This window comes from Phascolarctos cinereus, unplaced genomic scaffold (genome assembly GCF_003287225.1).
Source record: "Phascolarctos cinereus isolate Bilbo 61053 unplaced genomic scaffold, phaCin_HiC Scaffold_8;HRSCAF=390, whole genome shotgun sequence".
Classification (NCBI taxonomy): Eukaryota; Metazoa; Chordata; class Mammalia; order Diprotodontia; family Phascolarctidae; genus Phascolarctos; species Phascolarctos cinereus.
In genome coordinates, this window is record NW_027556291.1 from 51,013,251 (window position 1) to 51,036,320 (window position 23,070).

The following is a 23,070-nucleotide window of genomic DNA, read 5'->3' on the forward strand; positions in this document are numbered from 1 at the left end:
CACGTGATTATGCAAGGTGTAGCACATACAATTGGGGGACTGGAAGCCCCAGAATCTCATGGCTCTTTAGAATTGAAAAGGCCCTGAGAGATATCTACTGCAACCCATGCTTGAACTCCACACTATCCCCCCAAAGTGGTCAGCCAACCTTTGTTTGAATACCTCTGGTAAATAGGAACAAAGGTTTAATAGATGCCCAAAGCTCTGCTACAGCATTCTTTGTGATGGCAAAGCACTAGAAAGTATAGGCCCAGTGATGGAAGATGGCTACAAATATTCTGGCCTATTAATGTGCAGTAAGAAATGCTGACTAGGAGGAATTCCAAGAAATGCGGGAAGAATTGTCTGAATAGATGCACAGTGAACCAAGCAGGACTGAAAGAACAATATACACAATGAATACTACAATGTAACTGAACAGCTGGCTGACAGGAAGTTGAACATTGAGTCATGGAAAGCCCAGTGAAGGTCCGGGAGAAGAGATACTTAAACATACCTTCCCCCTCATAGTGCAGACTAACAGGACAGACTTTTGAATCTTTTGCCAGCTGCAGTCACTGTATGAGCTGCTTTTATTTAATTGGTTTTCTTTTTCTTTTTTTTTTTTTTTTGGTGAGGCAATTGGGGTCAAGTGACTTGCCCAGGGTCACATAGCTAGTAAGTGTCATGTGTCTGAGTTCAGATTTGAACTCAGGTTCTCCTGACTCCAAGGCCAGAGCTCTATCTACTGTGCTACCTAGCTGCCCCTTAATTGGTTTTCTTTATCACAACAGAGGGTTCCATCCATCTGGAGAGGGGGTCGATGACAAAGTCATCAATGAAACTTTTTTTATAAAGACCTGCAGTGAGGGAAAATTCATCTCCTCTCTATGAACCCCATCCCACTTTGAGAGAGTTAGTTCAGCTGAATCTCTATCTGCTTCTATGCAATCTCTCTAAGATTGTCAATGTCTGTTCTCAAACATGGCACCCAGGACTGTACACAATATTCCATGTGGGGTCTGAGGGCAGGGATCGGAACTCCCTAGTTTGGGATAATGTGTTTCTAATAATACAGCTTCTTGGCTGCCAGAGCTTAGCACAGTGCCTGGCACATAGTACGGGCTTACCAAATGCTTGTTGATTGATATCAAAATACCTATTACATATGGTAATTGTCAGCATGAAAACATGCTTATTTTCCTCTATTTTGCACTGAAATTTCCACCCTCTCTTCCATAGGATATTCCATAGCTCTAAGAGATAGCATAGTGTAATGAATAGGGAGCTGGCTTCAGAGTCAGGAAGCCTGGGTTTCAAGTCTCACTTCTGACTGACTCACTTCTCACTTCTGGCCGCATGATCCAGGTAACCTCTCAGTGTTCCAGGCAACTCTATAAAATTATAAATTGAAGAACAGGTGCTGATATGCAGTGGGAGAGGGGGTTTCCTCACTGGGAGTTCCCTACACTCATGAAATTGCAGGTTTGGACAAAATCTCTACTTCCCAACCCTCCAAAACAGTGTTTGTAGGTTCCATCAACATATTTCAAGCCCTCAGTGTTCCATGGACAAATGAGTTTGGGAAACCCTGCTCTATGTAAATGTTCACTTGTTCCTTGGCAAATAAGCAATGCCTCTCTGGGTCCTCTAGAAGGGACCAGATGCTCTGGCCTTAGGATAACAATAAATCATAGGGTTCAGGTTCAAAGCAAAAGATAGTTAGAGAAAGAGAAACTACTTTTTGGAAAATAGAAGCTACTCCTGTAAATTCTTCAGGATCTGTGTATCTCCTACATTTGCAAATGCAGGGTGCTATGCCTCTCTCTAAGGACAGGAAATCAGGAGTAAGTTCAGTTGGTATCAGTTAGGCAGTGCTAGATGGAATATGATGATTGCTTCACTTGGTCCTCCAATTCCGGTGCCCACTGGCCTCTGAAGTAGCAAGAGCAATAAATTGGAATTGGCACAGACACCCAGTAATATTCCCATGTGCCATGATGACAACACAAGGGGATGGGACCTGAGGCCAGCACCCAGGTGCCACAGCTGTCTTGTGCTTCCCAGTCTCAATTAATCTCTTCTTTATGCTCACTCCACTCACTCTCACCACACATCTCACTGACTGCCAAGTATCAGCTGGTTCTGAGGTAAAATGCACCAGCTCTCTTCTATCTTATGATCTGGCTCCCCTAAATATCCTGGCAGAATTAGCAGTGTAATACACTGCCTTTGTTTTTGCTTTTCATAGAACTCCAGCACTGCAGGGCCATCTCAGAGGGTCTTCTGTGCACCTCCTGGGTTGCCACTGGAACCTCAGTGGGTTCCATTATTTGACATTGTGTCATCATAGTCACTTTCCCCCACATTCTTCTTTCTTGAATGCTACTACCTTACAGTAGTAAGGAGAGAGAGAGAGAGAAAGAGAGAGAGAGACAGACAGACAGACACACACAGAGAGACACACACAGATTCAGAAAGACAGAGACAGAGAGATAGAGAGATAGGGACAGAGAGAGACAGAGAGACAGAGAGAGACAGAGAGAGACACAGAGAGAGAGAGACAGACAGACACACACACAGATTCAGAGAGACAGAGACAGAGAGAGAGAGATAGGGACAGAGAGAGAGAGAGAGAGAGAGAGAGAGAGAGAGATAGAGAGAGAGATAGAGAGATAAACCTGTTCTTTATTGTCTTTGGAAGATTTCTTTCTTTTCGAGCTCATTAGCACTGGCATTTCTGGGCAATGACTACTGGAGCACTGATTGACTTGCTTGGATTTAATGAATATTTATTAGCAAAATGCAAATGGACCATTTTGCTTCTAGATGAAAGCTTAGGGAAACTACTGCAGGGGTAGCTTGGCTAAGCCTGGCCACATGTGCTGAGAGAAGATTATTTATGAGGCTGTTGGGACCAGTTCTTTAATACCCTTATACTTTGTCTGCTGTGACTCAGCAGACAAATGAAACTGTCCCCTGCCCAGTGGTGGGCAGGAAGTTTGGCTGTGCTTGTGGGCTCCTAGAATGCCAATTGTCGATACTGCTGGGTTGTGAGCAGCTTCCTGGACACAATACCAGCTATGATCGGCTAGCATTTGATTCTATTATGCAGAGAAAATGTAGATACTGGGAGGCCGAGCTGGGACAATCTTTGTGCTCATATTAAGCAGTCAGAAACATACCCTCAATTTAGTTATTGGGAGATGGGGGTGGGCAGAGACTCTGGGATACCATAGAACCTCTGCTGAGGAGACTGATGTAGGGCAGGGGAAGTAGGGGTGGGTAGGGCCAGGGCCAGGCTAGAAATGAGCTCACCTGGGGTGTGGCTGCACAAGGAGGAAGGTGACTCTCCGTGGGGTTGTTCCTGTCCAGCTCAAGTCCCATTTTCTCAATGAAGCCTTTTCTGACTACCCCTGCCCCTGATAATGACTCACTCAGTAGGCCCTTATGAAATTCAGTCTTTAATGTTAGTTATATTTTCACGTGTGTGTATCCTCTCCCCTTAAACTAACTAGAAGTAGTTCTCATATCTCTTGGTGTACCCCAGAAGTACCAAACACAGGCCCAAGTGCTGCATCGGGGCCTGCAACAGTCCTGAATAGTGTTGTCTGAACCAAATTGAATTGCAATTGGAAAATGTTTTAGCAAAATAAATAAAAATGCAATAAAACAAAGATAATGTTAATTTGTGGTTTTCTAAGTCGATCTGTGGCCTGCAGGGATCCATTTCTATTTGAGTTTGACATCACTGATGTACCCCACAGCACCTAGTGCAGGGCGAGGTATATGGGATGTGTATGTGTGACTCAGCGACTATGGATGGATTGGTCCACTGTGTACCATCTTGTCAGGGGCAGGGCTGATAGGCCTCACTGATTGGGCAAATACTGAGTCAGGGGCTGAGTAGTCCTTAGGGCCTGAGAGGAACAGGAAGAGAGAGAGAAGGCAAGACTTGCAGCACGTGGAGGAATTGTTTGTGTAACTCAATGCATCCCATAAAGCTTTGGTTTTTATAGGGTTGCTGGCATTTCACTGACATGATGGTATGGTCCCTAACCTGGGTAGCCTGTTCCTACGGGATCGTGGATCTAGAACTGGAAGGGACCTCAGAGGTCATCCAAACCTTTCATTTTACAGATGTGGAAACTGAGGAAGTAAAGTAACTTACCCAAGGTCATAGATGTAGAGCTACAAGGGACCTCAGAGGCCATCTGGTCCTCATTTTACAGAGGCCTAGTGAGGGGAAATAACTTGTCCAAGGTCACACATAGAGCCTCTGTCTCTAAATCTAGCCCTCTTTCCATTGTGACATGCTACTTCTTAAACTACCTCTCCTGTTTAAGCCACACTGGTATGGCTGTGGGCTCTGATTGGAAAAAAAAAAAAGAGACAGGTATCAGTCAGTAAGAATAACAACTCCCAATTCTAATGCTTTGTGGTTTACAAAGTGCTTTCATAGGATCATTGGACTCTAGGTCTTGAGCTGGAAGTGACCTCTGAGGCCATCTAGTCTAAAACCCTCATTGACAAAGGAGGAAACTGAGGCCCAAGGAGCAGAAGTGATTTGTCCAAGGTCATACATAGGGTCCTAGAGGTAGAGTTGGGAGACACCCACAGAAATGCGGGAGCAAACTTGAAGGGGAGCTGATTGTTAAATTTTCAGTGTGAGCATTTATACCTTGGGCTACAAATCAGATTTGATTTACTATTTTGTTGATTGTCCAGCCTTAAGAAAGTGTCAGAGAAAATGTTGATAATGAAAATTAAGTTCAAAAGTGTGTGTGTGTGCTATATAATGTCTTTTGAGGGCCTGTCATTATCCATTTACCCTTGGAGGGACCATCAAGGCCATGTAGCTTAACCCCCTCGTTTTCCAGAGGAGGAAACTGAGTCCCAAGGAGGTGAAAGGACTTGCCGTCAGGTTCTTTTCAGATGAATTGAATGAATTCAAAGCCCTGTTAGCTGTGGGTACATTGGCTCAAATGAATAGATCCCATCAGCCCTGGAAGGGAAGAGGGAACTGAGTTGGATGCAGGATTGGGCAGTTTTCAATGGAGGGAGGTGAGGGGTGGAGTATTCTAGAACATAGGGCACTGTCCTGGGCAGGTGGGTAGGTCTAAGAAACAGGCAATTACACAAAGGCTAGAGGTAGACACCTGGCAATGTTGGCATATTGGTGGAAAAGAAGTTACTGAAAGGGAAAGGTAGAAGTGAGGAAGGGGCAGGAAGGTGGCATTAGGGATGAAGACCAACTTTGTGCCCTGAGGCCAGGAACTAGGCTATTTTTCAGTGTCCAGCCTCACCCCTTAAATGATACTGAATGGGGGGGTAATGATGCTCCTTGGACTGGCAGGGTCTGTTGCGGACCACCTGCCTCTTTCACAGTTGGGGTGCTGGGCTTTGGGAAGGATCAGATCACAGATGACAGCTGGAAGGGATCCAAAGATTATAGTGCTGCAGCTGGCAGGGCCCTCAGAGGCCATATACCTCTAACCCTGTCACTTTACAGAGGAGGAAATCGAGGCCCAGGTTGGGGAAGTGACTTGGCTAAGGTCACAGATAAGATCCGAGATCTAGAATTGGAAGGGAAATCAGAGGTTATCTACAACCCCTTCACTTTACAGAAGAGGAAACTGAGCCTCAGAGAGGTTAAGGGATTTGCCTAGGGTCCTACAGCTAGTAAGGTTCCGAGATGAATCCAGGTCTTCCTCTCTCTAAGTCCAATGTCCTACCCATGATATACCAACTGCTTCAAGATGGGCCATGATAAGACCTTCTTTTGGAGCCAAGTTAATTTGTCTCTGCAATCAGTTTTTCTCCATTTCTCAAAGTCTGAATCTCTCCCTATCTATAGGTTCCTTCCCTGTTGCCCACAAACATGCTCAATTCTCCCTTTCCTTAAAAACAATGAAAACAAACCTTCACTTGACCCTCCCTTTCCCTCCAGCTATCCCTCACTATCTCTCTTCCCTTTTTCCAGCCAAATTCCAAGCTGGGGTATTCATTGCCTCCTCTTCATTTCTTCTCCCTCAGTCTTTGACTGCATTCTGACTTCTACATTCATCACTCAACTGAAACTGTTCTTCCCAAGATAACCAATGATCTCTTAATTGCCCAGACTGATGGAACCTTTTCTCAGGCCACATCCTTCTTGACCTTTCTGTAGCCTTTGGCAATATTGAGCTGTATCTCTTCCTGAATCTTCTCTACTTCTTCTCCTACCTGTCTGTTCCTTCTCTGGCTTCTTTCCTGGCTCATCCCCCCGGCCCCCCATCTGTGGCTGTCCTCTGGGGCTCTAGCTTGGGTTCTCTTCCTTCTCTTTTCTCTCCACACTCTCTTGGTGACCTTCTCAGCACCCATGGATTCAGATGGGTCTATATCATATTCACTTTTGTCTCTTGGCCCTTCCTATGCCTGTAAAGCTCTGCATCCTTACCTCCTTCTCACCTCTTCGAATCCCTGGCTTCCTTCAAGCTTCAGCTCTGGTGCCATCTCCTTCATGAACCCTTGCCCGATCTCCCCCCAGCATCCATGTCTTTAAGAACCCCGGCACATTTCCCCTCCCTGCCTTGAAATGACTTTGTATTTGATTTTTATATATTTTGAGAAGCGGTATAGATCAACGGATAGACAGCTGCTCTTGGAATCAGAAAGATAAATCAGTATATGCCTTTGGCGTGTACTGGCTTATACAGTATACTGTATTCACACACACACACACACACACACACACACACACACTCTCATACAGTACACTGTCTCATAAAGCAGCATGTGCTGCTTGTAAGTGCCTCAGCCACCTCTCTGAAGTTGTAGCTCTGTGTTGGTAGAGGAGGCTTCCTTTCTAGTCATTCCTTACAATATTGAAATAACAGATCTGGGATAAATGTTTTATATTTACTTCTCTGAGGCAGTGTGGTATAATAGTGGCTTCTGGGGTCAGAGATTCAAATTCCACCTCTGATATTTGCTGTATGTGTGACCTCAGGCAAATCCCTTCTCTTGGCCTCAGTTTCCTTGACTATAAAATGAGTGGGTTGGACTAGATGGACTCTGAGGATCCTGTGGTGTCTCTCTCCTTCCTCCACCCTCAATAGAATGTAAATTATTATTTTTTTAATTTTTAAGGCAATTGAGGTTAGGTGACTTGCCCAGTGTCACACAGCTAGTAAGTGTCAAGTGTTTAGTCTGAGGCCGGATTTGAACTCAGGTCCTCCTGACTCCAGGGCTGGTGCTCTGTCCACTGTGCCACCGAGCTGCCCCAAATGTAAATTTTTTTTGTATGTGCCTGACATATGTTTGTTGGCTGAATATTAAATGAATAAATGAATGGCTCTGCTCTGTCTGGATGTTTGGACACCTGTAGGTTTAGGCCAGGGGGAATGGGGAGGGGAGGAAGCTCCTGTCCTTGGCATCTACCACTTGGGGTCATTCAACAGGCTAGAGGACCATTTGTTGAGTAATACTATATGTGTGTTTGGGGGAGTTTGTTCATGAATGGGTTGGCTGAGATGGCATCTGAGCCATCAGCCAATTCTGCCATTCTGTGATTCCTTAACTCATGTTAGGCCCCATTCCCTTCCTTGATGGATCAATAATGCTGAAATAATAACCACCACCATTTCTCTGGTGCTATGCTTATGAAGACATCTTCCTTATAGCCATCCTCTGACATGAGTGGAACAAGAGTTATGCTCTCTGTTTGACAGTTGGGAAACTGGAGCCCTGAGTGGTGAATTCCCTTGCCCAAAGTCACCCAAATGGCAAATGGCAAAAGCAGGATTTGAATTCAGATCTCCTGATACAAGGTCCCATGCTCCTTCCATTTGGCTTTGCAGTCTCTCATTGGTGGCATTTGCTGTTTTGACCAAGGAGGAATTGTATGTGTTCTTTGAAAATTTTATTGGGCTGTCTGGCTATGACGTGGTGTGTGTGTGTGTGTGTGGTGTGTGTGGTGTGTGTGTGTGTGTGTGTGTGATCATGCTGAGCTTCAGGTCCCATATGCCATTGCACAGGAATCTCTCAGGGACAGAATTGAACGGAGGAGTTCCAAAAACACGGTGCTGATCTGGATACTTCTGAACCTGGTAAGCAGACAAAGCCTTGGAATCCAGCTGAGAAGGTTCCCCAGAGTAGAGAGAACCAAGGAAGTGTCTTGTGGTCTGTAGAGAACTAGACACCCATTTGGTGGTCTTAAACTCTAAACTGGAGGAAACCTTCCTTGCTGGCTCCTCTCCCAAGTCTTCGAGCTCTTGAAGTCTTTGCTGACTTTTAGATGAGTGACAGGGGAGGGCTGGGAGCAGGAAGGGACTTTCCTTGGATCGTGTGATAGATGATAGCCTCTGTCCAAACACTTCCTCTCACCAACCTACCTTCACTGGGGCTACTTGTTAGGAGTGTTACCTGGCAGGGATGATGAGTTTTACTCAATTAGTGAGTTTACTCAAAAGCATTAGTATCCTTTGAAGAGATGGGACCCAGATGATATATTGGGATAGAACAGAGGAAGTCCAAAACACAAAGCACTCCCCAACCCAAGCTGGGGAGGGGTAGGGTATTGCCACCTGGTACCCTGGGCAGCCAGGAGGTAGTAAAAGGGGATTTAGACATATGGACAGCTAAAGGAGATGTATCAATTCCTTGAAGACAAGATGTCTCCCAAATACCCTTAGGTAGGACATGGTGGTAGGGGAACTCTTCAAACACTGCTTACTCAAATAGAGAGGATTTGCATAGGTAGACAATGCATTCTCCCCTCCCTTTCCCCATCATGATCCCCCTTACCTTTTCCCCCAAGGCTCATTGATTTAGATAGTAGAGGTCAAGTCCAACCTCCTCATTTTACAGATGAGGAAACTGAGGCCCAGAGAGGGGAAGAGACTTGCCCAAGGTCACACAGCATCTGAGGCAGAATTTGAATCCAGGTCTTCTGCCTCCAAGTCCAGCATTGTGTCTGCTATACTACGCTGTTGAATGTCTAGCCATCCTTTAAAATTCATCTAAAATACCTCCTCCATCATGAAGCCCTCTGAAAGCTGTTCTATGGCCTTGTGCTCATTTCACTTTGATTCTGACTGCTCCAGGAGGCCCAATCACTGGAGAGCTGCCTCTGTTCAAATAGGACATGTGGACTAGATCAGGTACCAGCCTTCTTCGGTCATGCCGAAGTTGCTTCTCAACCTTGGGGTGACGTCACAGCTTCTAGCGATTCCAGGTGAGCTTGATATGATGGAAAACGGTTGATTTTCCCATTAACTGGGCATTCACTATGAACTAGGCCTCCATTTATGGCCAGGGCCGTGAGAGCTCAGGCTCATAGGAAGGGCCTCTATGTCTCTGAAACCATTTCTGATTCATCAAAGGGAGATAACTGGAGTGAATCTAGTTTTTAGCATTTTGTGTATTTTACTTAGGATCATAGGATTTAAAGCTGGAAGGGTTTCAGACACTATCTAGTTCAGGGATTCTTTATCTGAGATCTAGGAACTTTTTTTTAAAAAGATATTTTGATGACTACATTATGAATAACTGGTTTCTTTTGTATTTTATTTTATGCATTCCAAAACCTTATTCTGAGATGGTCTCACCAGACTGCCAAAGAGGTCCATGGCACCAGAAAGGTTAAGAAGCTCCTATCCAGTTCAGCCCTCTCATTTGACAGATGGTAACACTGAGGCCCAAGGTCACACAGTTGCCCAGCAGTTGGAGGCCAGGTTCTCTGCTTTAAAACTTAGTGCTCTTTCTACTATACCATGACAGCCTGAGACATCATGTATCTACCCGCCCCACCCTTTGTATCCCCACTCTAGGAGATAGTCGGGGGGAATTGTTGGGCCCGGGCAATTTATCAACTGGTAGCCAACAACAAGACTTTAGCTGGACTATACTGAACACTGGGCCTGTGCTGGAAGCCTTTCTAGCCAGGCAAGAACTACCAGAGTTTGCCCTTTGCAGGATCCCATAGTCTTTGGGATCCCAAGGTCATTGCTACACCATTTGAAGATATCAGAGGAGAACTCTGATGGAGACTCTTACATGAGGACTGTCTTCATTTCCTCGGCTGCTAGTGCTTCTTCCCCCAAATGACCATTTATTTACTTTGCCTGTATTTTAGATATAATTACAAATGGACATGTTGGCTTCCCCAACAGAATGTAAGCTCCTTGAGAGAAGGGACTCTCTCATTTTTGGCTTGTATCCCCAGTGTCTAGCAAGGTGCTTAGCACACAGTAGGCAGTGAATAAATGCTTGCTGATTGATTCCACTGGAACCTAATTCCATGAAGTTTGGATAATAGGTACACCTGATAATATCCTAGCCACCAGAATGTTCCATTCCTCACCTGTGCTGAATGACAGAGAACAGGTCATGTGCCAATGGAGCATAGGAGTACCATAGATAAATAAAGGCCATGGATAATCCCCAAACTACTTACGTTTGGCTTCAGAATATATTCTATGTGCCAACCTACATTTATGTAAATCCAGATTTGCCAACCAGATCAAAGTAGTAGTTACTCATTTTAAAAGAGATGCTTCCCCTTAGAAAAGGACACAGAATCACATTCCTCTAATCAATAACCTTGTCTTGTGTATTTAAAATAAGTTTTGATTTCCTCATCTCCACTTCTATACTCCTATGATAACCTTGAAGTAGTAGGAAGGTACTCATCACTGATGTATAAACCATGGCTGCTGTCTGAGGACTAGCTCAGAGAAGTTCACCAACAGATGGTCACCCACCAGGAGATGGACTTTTTTCATAGGAGCACAGATTAAGAAGGGCCCGCAGGGACCATCTACTTCAATCCCACCATTTTCCAGAGGAGGAAACTGAGGCCAAGAGAGGTTAGGGAGTTTGCCCAAGGTCACACATAGGATCATAGATTTAGAACTGGATGAGTCATCACAGGCCATATAGTCCACAGCAACTCACAAAGACCATCCACCCAGGTACACAGGAGCTGTGATGTGGTTTGGTGACTACAAACACCCAGAAAGCAGAGATCCTTGAAATATTGGAGTTAGTCCTGATTTCCTTAAAACTGACAGACTTTATTCAGGGACACATCTACGGCAAAACCTTCCTCATTCCGTGCAGCTCAAGCTATTGTTAAGGCAGGCTCTTGTTCTGAAAGCAGACCCTCCTTGGGAGGGGAGGGGCTACTGGCCCAGGATGAAAACTGCAATTGCTATGTCTGATCCAGAAAGTAGAGAGAACCCATTCCCCTTGAGAACTGGGAGTTGAGGATGCTACCTTGGAACACTGACTGATTTCTTACCGCTATGAGGAAAAGGGGTATTACCAAACATTCTATTTCATGGAGATCAGTGATTTCAACACTCTAACGTTTTACCCTGCAGAGAGGAAACAGGGCTTGAACTGGTGCCCTGTTACTTGCTCTCTAGCACTGAAGTATTATGGGAGCTCACTAATTCTTTTCCTTTTGAGCAATGCCTGCCCTTCTTCTTTGAAGACGGCACCATTAATGAAGCTCCACTCTATCTGGGTGTAGCTGTGGCAGCAAAGACACAGGGCCAAGGGTTTCTGTCACTTTTGTGAGAATTGGGACAAAGCTGATGGGGATCCTGCTACCAGGACTGGCTCTGTGTACAAGGATGGGCTTACTTACAGGGGTATTGAAAGGCCTCTCTGAATAACAAAATCTCTCACACTGGCCTGTCATAGTGCTCCAAATTAGTCACTCTTTTGGGCCTTAGCATTGTAGACTCTTGCCAGAATACAAATTTGTCATCTGAGGGTGATGGCACGTCAAGCCAGAGGTGGGGAACCTCACAATAATGATTAGCTGGACCTTAGCTTGATAGCTTTCAGAGTAGCATTATTCTAGTTACTGCTACTATAGCCCAGAGAAGAATTTCTCCTTGGCGGCTTGCATGGCTACCCTAGTCAAAGGGGAACCTTTGAAAGTTGAAGGATAAAAAGCAGTTGAAGAACTACGGACAACAGTTAATTAATTAGAATTTCAGAGCACGGATGTCCATAGCCCAAGTGGAGAGCAAACTGCAATGAATGAATATTACTTAATACTTCAAAACCTACAGGGACTCTTTCCTTCCCTCTCCCTATTTTATTCCTTCTTCTTTCTGCCATTCTCATACATTTTTCTCTATTTTGCTCTGTGTTTCACTCCCTCTCAGCAACGCTCTCTCTCTTCTTCTTTTCTCCTTTGTCAATCTTTCCCTCCCTCCCCATTTGTCTTTTTCCCTCTCTCCAGCCCCCCAGTCTCTCCCACTATTTCCCTGTTCCTTTCTCTCTACTTCTCCTCTAACCAGCCATTAATAGGAAATGAAAGGATATTTGAGAATATTTGTTATATTTATTCAATACAGTTTTATGCTCATGGGTTTTATGTGTCTTGACCTCAAAGGAAATCTAACTACATTAAGCTGCTTCTAGGTTTCCTGTGGCCCTTGATTGATTTTTTTCCCCTGTGGACCAGAAGTACTTGATAGGATAAAGATTTCCCACCCCACATTAAGCCATGAGCATTGTAGCACAAATGTTTCTTATCTTGTTAAAGATAACACCCCCAAGGACTGGGGCAATAGACAGACAGATTGTGAGGAAGCAAGAAAGCAGGAGAGTAATTTGAATTCTAGAGCTGGAAGGGACCTTAGAGACCAGCCAGTCCAAACTGGCTTTAGAGCTTGAGGCACCGTTTTGGTATGGAAGATCTGGGTAGGCCACGGAAAGGACAGCTAGCATGGGGGCCTCAGGGCCCTGAACATTGGCCACACAGAGGGAGAAAGGGTTGGAGAGAGCCACATATTGCCCCCATGTCCCAGACAGCATAGTCAATCTGAAGCCTTTGCTTCAGAGAGCTAAGGATCTCTCACCAAATCTAAGCTCAGGAGAGCAGGCTTCCTTTCATCAGCAATTTATATGCCATGGTTCAGGCCTGAGGGCCTGCCTTGGCCCAAGTCGGAGCCAGGGGGTGGGGAGTTAGTGGGTGGTCGACTGAGTAGGTGAGTGGGTGGGTGGTTGGGTAAATGAATGGGTGGCTAGGTCGGTGAATGGGTAGCTGGGTAGCTAGATTAGAATTCAACTTCTTAAACTGTGGATTGCAACCCCATGGGGTCACGACCCATAGTTTAAGAAGTGAGGAAGGGGTCTTGAGTAGAAAAAGTTTAAGAAGCCCTGGATTAGATGAGTGAGTGGGTGGGTAGGTGAATGAGTAGTTGGGTGGGTAGGTGAGTGAGTGGGTGGCTGGGTGAGTGAATGAGTGATTAAATGACTTCATGACTAGTTGGGTGTGATGAACATGAGCATGGGGAGTCTGGAGAGCGGAATCGTTCCAGGAGACTAACTGGACATCAGAACAGAGAAGCCGAATTTTCTTTATAATTTTATTTACAAAATGTACTAAAACTGTTCGTACAATACCCCATTACATTGAGGCTTGGGAACTTTTGCCCACACATGCAATTTATGCTTCAATAGCCATTAGTTTGCTTGGAAATTTTTTCGTTCACTCTAGTGCAGTTTTAATGACAAAAGGAAAAGAACCTCTAAAGAAATTTAATCCTCAAGTCTCTACTGCGTGAACTCTCACAGCTTAAAGTTAGTAGCAGGAAGTTGAAGCAATAGATACTTTAAAAAATTTTATACATGCAAATTAAAAAAAAATAACAAACCAATTTACCGGCCCTTCACTCTGGTGAAGTTTTCATGCCAAGAAATGGAATAGCTTACATGAATGGCCATTTCTCTCTGTCCAAGGCCGGTTTGTCGCTTTGTGTTATACAATGTTGTCACGCACAGCTGTAGCTTCCCACTGCAGGGGATGATATATAGCATTCCAAAGTTGAAAATCACAGTTTCGTGAAAAAATGGAAAAAAACCCCACAACAGTTTCGTCTTGTTCAATACCATTTTAATACTTGACAGGTGAGTTCTTCTCTTTATGAAACAGTTTTGGGAAATGAATTTATATTACACTTTCCTGGTAATGTTTCATCCGACAGGACTTTTTGTCTCTCTTTCCCTTCTGAAGACTGAGTTTAAAATACTCAGCATCTGGGCCTAAGAGTACAACTTTGGGAAAGGACTCAAATATGCCCAGTCTTTCCAGTCTCCTAACTTCCAATCTGCTCTCATCATCAATGAGCTAAGACTACAAAACTGCAGAAAGCAGACTGCTATATAGGAGGTAATTGATTAGTGCATGGAGACTGTACTTGTTCAGACTTTTCAGTTGAATCCCACAGTACAGATGCATCTATTTACTTATTTATGGATGGAGTGAAGTGGGCCTCTGACAGAGCACCCTAGTGGGGAGACTGATCCATCTTGAGGGTCCCAAGTGAGCAGTGCTGAGGATCTCTGTTTAGCGGTAGGATTAAGAACACGCCTTTTTTAATTTTAATTTTTTTTTTAACCTTCGCCAACTAGAAAAGGACACATGCAGTCTGGGATGGAGTGTCACGGGCAGTCACAGGTAACAGGTGGTGGGCCAGGTCTAGCAAGAGTGAAGTGAGCTGGAGAAAGCGCCTAGGCTGAAATGGTAGGCCCTCTGTGAAAAGCTGTCCTATTTCCATTGGTGGACACTTGAAAGGCATACTTATCAGAGAAAGCAGAGCTAAAACACAGTGTTGTTTCTGAGAAAAAAGTGATTCTAAACACGACTTGGAGCAGCATCTCCCTCACCTAAATGCTTGCTAGCTCTTCGGTTTTGGGGGATTCCAATACATACAGAAAGCAAGAAAAAGTGATTGGGCTTCTTGGAAAGCTGCTCAAAATCCGTTGGAATAAAAGCACCAAGAGGTATGCCTGACAGAAGAAGTGTCCTGTTCTCTTGTCACCCATGGGAGAGGGAATGGAGAGTGCAGTTAACTTCTTCACCAACTGGGAAATCACAGAAGCCTTCCAATGAATCTGGTTGCCAACTGCTGAGAAGTCACGGGTTAGTCTCTTTGTCCAAAGTGTTTGAATTCTCTTTTCTCAGAGGGTTGTGTTCATGGTCAAAGGATATACACATGTTGGGAATGTTGAAAGGATATAGGGTATATAGAAAATCTCCACTGATAGGGAATACTGAAAACATCTGGACAGCAGCCGATACTAGAAGTGTCAGTCTGGTTTCTCAAGCGATGGGAGACGTAGATTTGAAATCATTTTCGCTAAGATGGAGCATGGGTTGGGGAAGGGGATGGTATTAATAGAAATGAACTTGGGGAAATTGGTTTTGTTTTGTCGAAGAACAGGATGCTTATTTACTGTGTACATGATATATACTGGGATATCAAAGAATGGCTTTTGAGGAACTGCTTGTTTTTATAAGAATTATTTCCTTTTTTCCATATGAGAATCTTGCCCATCCACCTTGTGTGTGTGTGTGTGTGTGTGTGTGTGCGTGTGTATGTTAGTTTGTGTGTCTATTAGATTTTCAAGCAAAGCAAGAATATTTCAATGATGATTTGCATTGCTGCAAGTCTCAGAGTGTTCCATAAGGCACTGAAGGACAAAAAAATCAGTTTTTCCTATTGAAAGGTCATTGCACCATCAGCAATATTCGTGTCATGCCTGACACCAAGGAGAGAGAAAAATCTGGCTCAGGATCCTTGAAGCAGCCACTTTTTCGGTGAATCGTCCTGTCACATGCTCCCAGTGGGGAGGGACCTGCAAAGGCAAGTGGGAGATTCAGCTGTGCCCCGAGGCTGGGCATCCCCTGGCCAAACCCCAGGGTTCTACAGTTCTCAGACTGGCACCAGCACCAAACTGCTCCCCAGCTGGTGTAGGCCCTCATGGGCCCTCACGTAGCCAGCTGGCCCATTTTCTGAAGCTTGATGCCCATGGTCAGCTAGGCAGGGCCTGAGCTACCCTGCAGGGCTTCCTAAAGACCCTGAGGCCTTGGGTACTTGGCTGATGGCTTAGGTTGCTTGTAGGATAGAAACCATCTGTCACTGGCACTGAGATGCAAAGGTGAAGGACTGATCTGATTTGGTAATGTCATTTCCCTGTGGAGAGACCTTTAGTGTCTTTCTCACCTTTAAGAACATATACAAGGTTCCCCTCTTGGCATTTGAGGGTCACGCTGATCTGTTTCTAACCTGACTTGCTATCTTCATCTCATGCCACTCTCCTTTACATATGCTACATTCGAGCCGAACTAGGCCCATTACTATTCTTTCACTTCATCCTGTTCTATCTCACCCCTGTGCATTTGCACAAACCTAGACTGTACTCCAGTATTTCCCACCATGTTGAAATCCTTCTTTCCCTTCAAGACCTAACTTCCTTCCAGAAACCTTCCCCAAACCTTTCACTAAGAAATGATTCTCCATGCCTACTCTCCCCCCATCTTGAATCTCTCAGGCCTCTCGCTTTTATCTTTCTTATGCATTAAAATTGAGAGACCGGGTGACTGAGGTTGAAGAAAGAGCTGCTGTCTTGAAGCTTGAGGTTAAAAGACCTGGGTCCAATTCCCGTCTCTGACACATCCCAGCTGTGTGACCACATGGATCACACAGATTACTTACCCCCTCTATGCCTTAGGCAACTCTCTAAGACCAGACATTACAAACGAGTTGCCCATCAGTAGAGGGAGTTTTCACCTGGGAGCTCCCTATACTAATGAAATCATAGGTCTGGGCCCCAAACCCTACTAGTGTACTTAATTGTATTCTAACCTGCAATAAAGACAATTAGGTGTATGTCTAACCCATACCACTATACTATAAATCCCTTAGAAAACTCTACAGACTTGTGCTCTGCATAGACTAAGCATTTAATAAAGGTGGATCGAATGCATTTTCTGTTGAGGACATATGCATTTTGTGCCCAAGGTACGCTCATTTCAGAGCCTATGTAGCAAGGAAAAATATTTCTTGCAGAGGAATTAAGTGTTTTCCTGTGGCCGCTCCTTTTGCTTAAAAGGTTACAGATGGTTTCTCTCCTACCCACAGTCTAAGCTTTTAGAGTTTTAAAGTTGTAAAATAAGAAAGCAAATTGTCCAGCGACTTGATATGCCATTGCAGGGATGTTCGCTTTGACGCCATGTTGCCTGGTGGAGATGCAGGTCACATGTGGGTCCCTCCCTCCCCTTCTGTCCCGATACTGATTTTCACCCCTGTGGGATAGCACGATTATGGCCTGCTTGGATGACATGTCCCCTCCTCATGCCAGGAGTGACTACAGGACTTAGTGGAAAGGGCATTGCAGACATTGCCCCCTCCCATCCTCAAGCCCAAAAGTTCTGTTCCAGAGCTCTGAACCAGACAATTTCAGAAACGTGAACAAATTGGCTTTCCTTGGCTAAAGGCTCCAAGCACACTGCTTCCTGCTGGCCACTGGGGAGACCAGCTGCCAGGCCTCAGAAAAGCCCTCTGTGCCTGCCTCCCCATCTGCCAAACAGGGCTAGGGTTCATCCTCCCTCTCTCCCAGGATGCTGCAAGGATAAAGTGAGGTCTCCGAGGGGAAAGGACTTTGGGAAAACACAAACGCAATACAAACTACAGTAACACCTCAGGCACCCAGCAAAGTGGGGAAAGATGGGATGGGTCACTTAGTGTCATTTTTTCAGTTACCAAAAGTCAACCCGTATAGGCAATGAAGTGATGACCCCTCATAGCCTGTAGGGACTTGACTCAGAAATGTTTACAGGCTCATCTTATATTTGATCATTTTCAACATTCAGCACCTCCAAAGAAGCCTTGTAGGAGCACACAGCTCAGATTGCCTGAGAGAATAAACCTAGAGGGGAAAAGGAGATCCTGTCTCCAAAAGTCACACTTGTTTCCAAAGTCGACAACAGCAGAAAGAAGAGTGGCTCTGCAGTCCGGGGACCTGGGTTCAAATCCGACCTCTTATGCTCATTACCCTGTGGGACCTTGGGCAAGTCAGTTAACCTCCCTATACCTCAGTTTCCTCCTCTGTAAAATTAGAGGAGGTTGGACTAGATGGCCTCTGTGGTCTCTTCCAGCTTCAGAGCTATGATCTGTGATCTATACTCTATCGCATAATCATTGAGAGATAACCAGTATTTAAAAAATAGAGTCTGATTAGAAATGTAAGAAGCCAGAGGGAGTTGTGAAAGACAATGGGACCATTAGACAGTACTTGTAGTGGAAAGAATGTTGGATTTTTGAATCAGAGAGAACCTGGGTTCAAGTCCTGGCTCTGCCATTGACTAGCTGAGCAGTGTTGGGCATGTTTCTTCTCCTCCTCTCTGAGCCTCAGTTTTTCCCTCTGTAAAATAAGGGGGTTGAACTAGGTGGACTTTGAGGTCCCTTCCAGCTCTAGATCTGTGATCAGATGTGTGACCTTGGGCAAGTCACTTGGCCTCACTGGGCCTCGATTTCCCCATCTGTAAAATGAAGGGGTTGGACTACTAGATGGTCTCTGAAGTCCCTTCCAGCTGTAGGTCTAGGATCCTATGTGTGACTAATGCACTAGTCACATCACTTCCCTGGGCCTCAATTTCCCAATATGTAAAATGAGGCAGTTAGACTAGATGGCTTCCGAGATTCCTTCCAGCTCTAAATCTGAAATCCTTCAATTCCCGACTATATCCAGGCTGCAGGAGAAGGCAGAAACTTCCCAAAGTTCTTAGGAAGTGAGAGGCTTTTCATTGACCTAACCGGTGTCCTCCCAACAAACACTTTGCCAAGCTCACTGTTGGCATTCACTACTGGTTTTCCAGTCCAGCTCAGATTTGTGCACTGACACAGGCAGAGTCTATTTCAAGGACTTAGGAGATTTTTCCCTTGTTCCCACAGGCCTCTGACAGACAGCCTTAGAAGGCAGCCCTTTGGGCTGACGCTCTGCCCTGGCTTCAGGCCCGCCATGGTTGTCTGGGTGCTAACTGGGGTGTTACTGTATTGCTGTTCGTCCATCAAGACACAATCTTTTCTCATTTACTCAAGCCTCAAGAAGCAGGATTTTGCTTTGGGGGAAGGAGCTCATCCAAGGGCACAAGACTGAAGCCAAAGAAAAGGGCAAAAGGCAAGCTCCGCCTTGGAGCCAAGGCAAGCTCTTCTTCTGGGGCACCTACCTCAGGACTATGTGCTTCTATGCTTCTGCTCAGTAACTTGGAGGTCCAGTGTTTGCTGATTCCAGGGTTTGCTCAGGCCCCTTCCCTGGGGATATGGTTTTTTTTTTCTTGAAGGCCAGTAGACACTTCAATAAGGTATGGAGGTCATAGTACCTGAGCATCTATGGCTGGGGACCATGCTGGGACACTCTTGGGTGTAATGGCAGCTGCCCCAGCAGATCCAAAGGTCCTGGGACAGTAACTCCCCTCCGCCCTTCAGTGACAGAATATATCTGGGTTGGGAGGGAGGGAAAGAGGGACCTGAGCATGGAGTCTCACGAGCCAGAATGGCTTATCACCAAGTAGACCATAACGGGGATGTGGACAGAGAGGAGCTTGGCAATGTTTTCCCTTTCCCTTCAGAGCTTTCCTTTGAAGAACTGAGCTTACAGGGCTAGACTTGGCTCTCCATCTAGCTGACTCCCACGTTAGGCTCCTGAAGGTCACCAACAGGACCTGGGCAATTACAGAGGCATGATGATCCAGTAGAAAGAGCATTCCCACTAGGAATCAGGGAACCTGGGTTCCAGCCTTGGCTCCCCTACTTGGCAGCTGTGTGACCTTGGGCAAGTCACTTAGCATCGCTGGCTCTCAGTTTCCTCCTCTGTCAAATGGGCACCATAGTACCTTTCCTCAGATGAGGTAACAGATGTGAAAGCATTTTGGAGTGTTAAAAGCTTACTATCTCAATGCAAGGTATCGCTCATTTTGACCCCACTAATATCAAATCTGGGATAATTTCAGGGGGGCTGGGCTGAAGTTTGCCTTTGCACTGTTCTGTGAAGAGGAAGAGTTGCTAAGCAAATTAAAAATGTGCACAAAATTGCAAAGGGTATGTTTAACCTGCTCTGGGGAACAAAATGTTTTTAAGGACATTGACACATTAAGTGTTTGCATGCAAATGGATGATGCTAATTAAAAATAAGTTCATTATTTTTTTTTCCATTCGGTAAAGCAGGCCCAGCTGAACTACTTGAAAACATTGTTAGTAACATTTCTTGACTATGTTATGGCTAAAGATCGAAAAGTAGCTAATGTCTGCAGCAGCAAAGAACAAAGAGTAAACTGAGGAACCAAGATTCCGTTTAAACTCAAATAGTGAAGGAGGGATGGAATCGGACTGATGGAGAGGTCGACTGCCCCCGAGGTTGTGGGATAGAAGGAGAGTGAGTAGAAGCTCTGGCTATTGTTCCTTCACCAAAGGATTATCTAATGAATGGAACCACTCATTGTTCTTTTCTATTGCAGACAGCAGTTTGGTTATTAACTATGGCATGTGTACTGAAAGGTATTAAAAATCGATTCCTGAAAAGATGTCTATAATCAGACATTTCCCTAATTCAAACTGGCCTTGCAGCTGGTCTGAATCAGGTGAGGCTTTGCTGTAGATCTTTAGGTCCCAATGGCCTCCAACAGCAGAAGTCTGAATATAGATGGGGAGGGTGGGGGGAAGGGGGGGAGGAGGAGTTTGTTTCATGTCACTTACCTGAGCATGAATTCTTGGGGGAGGGAAAAAGAGGGAAAATATGACACAAATATTGGGAAAAAAAAAGGTCCCTGGATTCAAATGACTGTTTAAAGAATCATAGACTCCCTTTGGGATCACTTCACTTCATTTCTGCTACTCATTTTTATCATTGATTACTGGACTGAGTAATGAGAATGGCTTCTCTAGAGACTTTGCTCCGTGGCGGGAGAGGGGAAGGGGAAAGGGAAAAGGACGAGGGAATGCAATTCAATCACAAACATGTTACCCAGAAACTCAAGGAAAGCATCATTCATTAAGTGTGACAAGAAAGGCACAGTCGCCGAATAGTTTTCAAAGAATCCAACAAACACTCTTTAGACTAGACATGGCTCGGAAGAACATCACCGAGCTGAAAAAGGAAAGGGCACACAATGCACAGCAACGGAAGGGCAATTAGCTTAGTCGTAGCAGGCCTTGGCCGTACCCTAGATCTTAACACTCTCTGTTCCATACACGTTGTAGCCTTCTCTGTAAGTAGCGTAATTCTGGGTGGTGGCGGCAGGAGCAGGCTTAAAGTTTTGAGTGTTCTTCGTGAGTTTCATGCGTTTGGATTCCGCTCGGGATTTGTAGCAGAACTCTATCAGAGCCACCATCATGGCCAGCCCCAGGCCTCCAACAAGGATATAGAATACACCGGCCACGTTGCTCAGACTCAGAGCGCTGGTCTTGTCCTAAGAGAAATGGACAATGTGATCAGTTGGTGAGAAAAATCACAGGTAGTGGGACATCATCATGCTTTGCAACAGATCAGGGCTGTCCTATGCTGTCAGGATAACTAAACACAGGCATAGATGGTATGGCTCAACCCTGGCAACTGGCTCATGTCATGCAATGAGTAGATTATGCTTCTATGGACTGTTATGATCCCAGGGGTCCTACCACCTCAAAAAAGATGTTAAAAGCATAACCCCCTGACAACTAGCTTTAGGAACCAAAGAGTAAATGGAAGCATAATTCATTCCTTTGCCAGCCTCAATAAATACCTATTGTCAGAGTTCAGCCATGACATCTCTTTCTTTCTTTCTTTCTTTCTTTCTTTCTTTCTTTCTTTCTTTCTTTCTTTCTTTCTTTCTTTCTTTCTTTCTTTCTTTCTTTCTTTCTTTCTTTCTTTCTTTCTTTCTCTCTTTCTTTCTCTCTTTCTTTCTCTCTTTCTTTCTCTCTCTCTCTCTCTCTCTCTCTCTCTCTCTCTCTCTCTCTCTCTCTCTCTCTCTCTCTTTCTCCCCCTCTCTCCAAGTAACACTTTTCATTTGGGAACCTGAAGTATTCTTTGCCCTCTCTACCCTGCAGTCCTTTCCCCCTCTCCTCCTTGAAGCACTATGTCTATCAGTCCCCAAAGCAATGGGTGAGAGTAATAGAATTTCCTAAAACTCTGAGCTGAGGACATTCTTTGCCAGGGTCTTTATATCAGTGTTTGCTCCACTTCTTTCTCAGTGGTTGAGACTTCACTCTAGGACTAGCTTTGATTAGGGTGTCAAGCCTCTCTGCTGATGGACTCCATCTGCAATAGAAGTTAGTCTGTCAATGTCCTCCCAAGAGCTGCGGGGGCCTAGTAGGAGGCCCCTTTAGTCCCTGATTGCCTCCATTTACAAATCAGGGAACATTTCTAGGAGGCTGGTGATTTAAAAAAATGCCAGCTCCTTTTAAAACTTGGATTTCAGTGAATGTCAAAGATAATTTTTGAAAATACTAAACTGATCATAAGCTTTCTATATGCTAATTTTTAAAAATGAGGAAGACGGTCAGTTACTTTCAGGTCAGACTGCAAATTTGACTAAGCTAAGACTGCATGAGAAAGCAAAACCTGGATTGCTGAATAATGGAAAGGAAAAAAAATTGCTACCTGGACCCCACCTTCAAGGTAGGACTGACCAAGGGAGGGAGGAGGGATTTTCATTGAAAAAGTAGCATTTTGTAATCTGTTTAGAGGGAATTGTAACCATTTTGCTACTGGATTCATCAGAATGCTTATTACCCCACTAGATTAAATTCCCTGTTTTAACTCTAAGGCAAACGGGGAGCCATCAGGGATGCTGAGCAACAGGAGGAACGTAGGTGATCCTTGGGTCTTTAAGGCAATTAAAGTTAAATGCGAAAGATTATACATTCATATGACCATATCCACATGTTTCTATTTCTTAGATGCTAGTCCTATACTTATTTGCCCTGATGCAAAGGCCAATTGAAATTGGACTCTATGTGAAGGAGGATGGAAAATATCCTTGTAAGCAACCCTGTGACTCATTGCTCATCCAGGTAGGAAAAGCGACAGTTTAAGTTGAGGAAGTCATTCATAATATATGCCACTTACAGCAACTGATCAATTTTAGCTTGGCTCCTCCCCTGCCCAACCCCTCCCCCCAACCCAATGTCTTCATCCCAGTCCCACTATTGGATTTTCATATGTGTTCTTTGACGTGACCCCTATAAGCTATGGCAATAAGAGTTCTGAGTTTCACATAACTGAGCTCCCAGGCAATTACGCCATTTATGGCCATGAGACATAGAG

At 44.8% G+C, this 23,070-nt stretch overlaps 1 protein-coding gene across 3 annotated transcripts in view; it reads right to left on the bottom strand.

The window, feature by feature from the left end:
• Nucleotides 1-13,381: 13,381 nt before the first annotated feature.
• GRIA3 (glutamate ionotropic receptor AMPA type subunit 3) overlaps nucleotides 13,382-23,070 on the bottom strand; it is a 279,870-nt gene continuing 270,181 nt past the window's right edge. For 2 of the 3 annotated variants that reach the window (XM_020976365.2, XM_020976367.2), the window contains exon 15: nucleotides 20,799-21,235. In XM_020976365.2, coding sequence (XP_020832024.1) covers nucleotides 20,990-21,235 — 246 coding nt within the window. In that variant the 3' untranslated portion in view covers nucleotides 20,799-20,989. Of the gene's footprint in view, nucleotides 15,625-20,798; nucleotides 21,236-23,070 lie in introns of those variants that run through there. The other variant, XM_020976366.2, reaches the window with a different exon arrangement.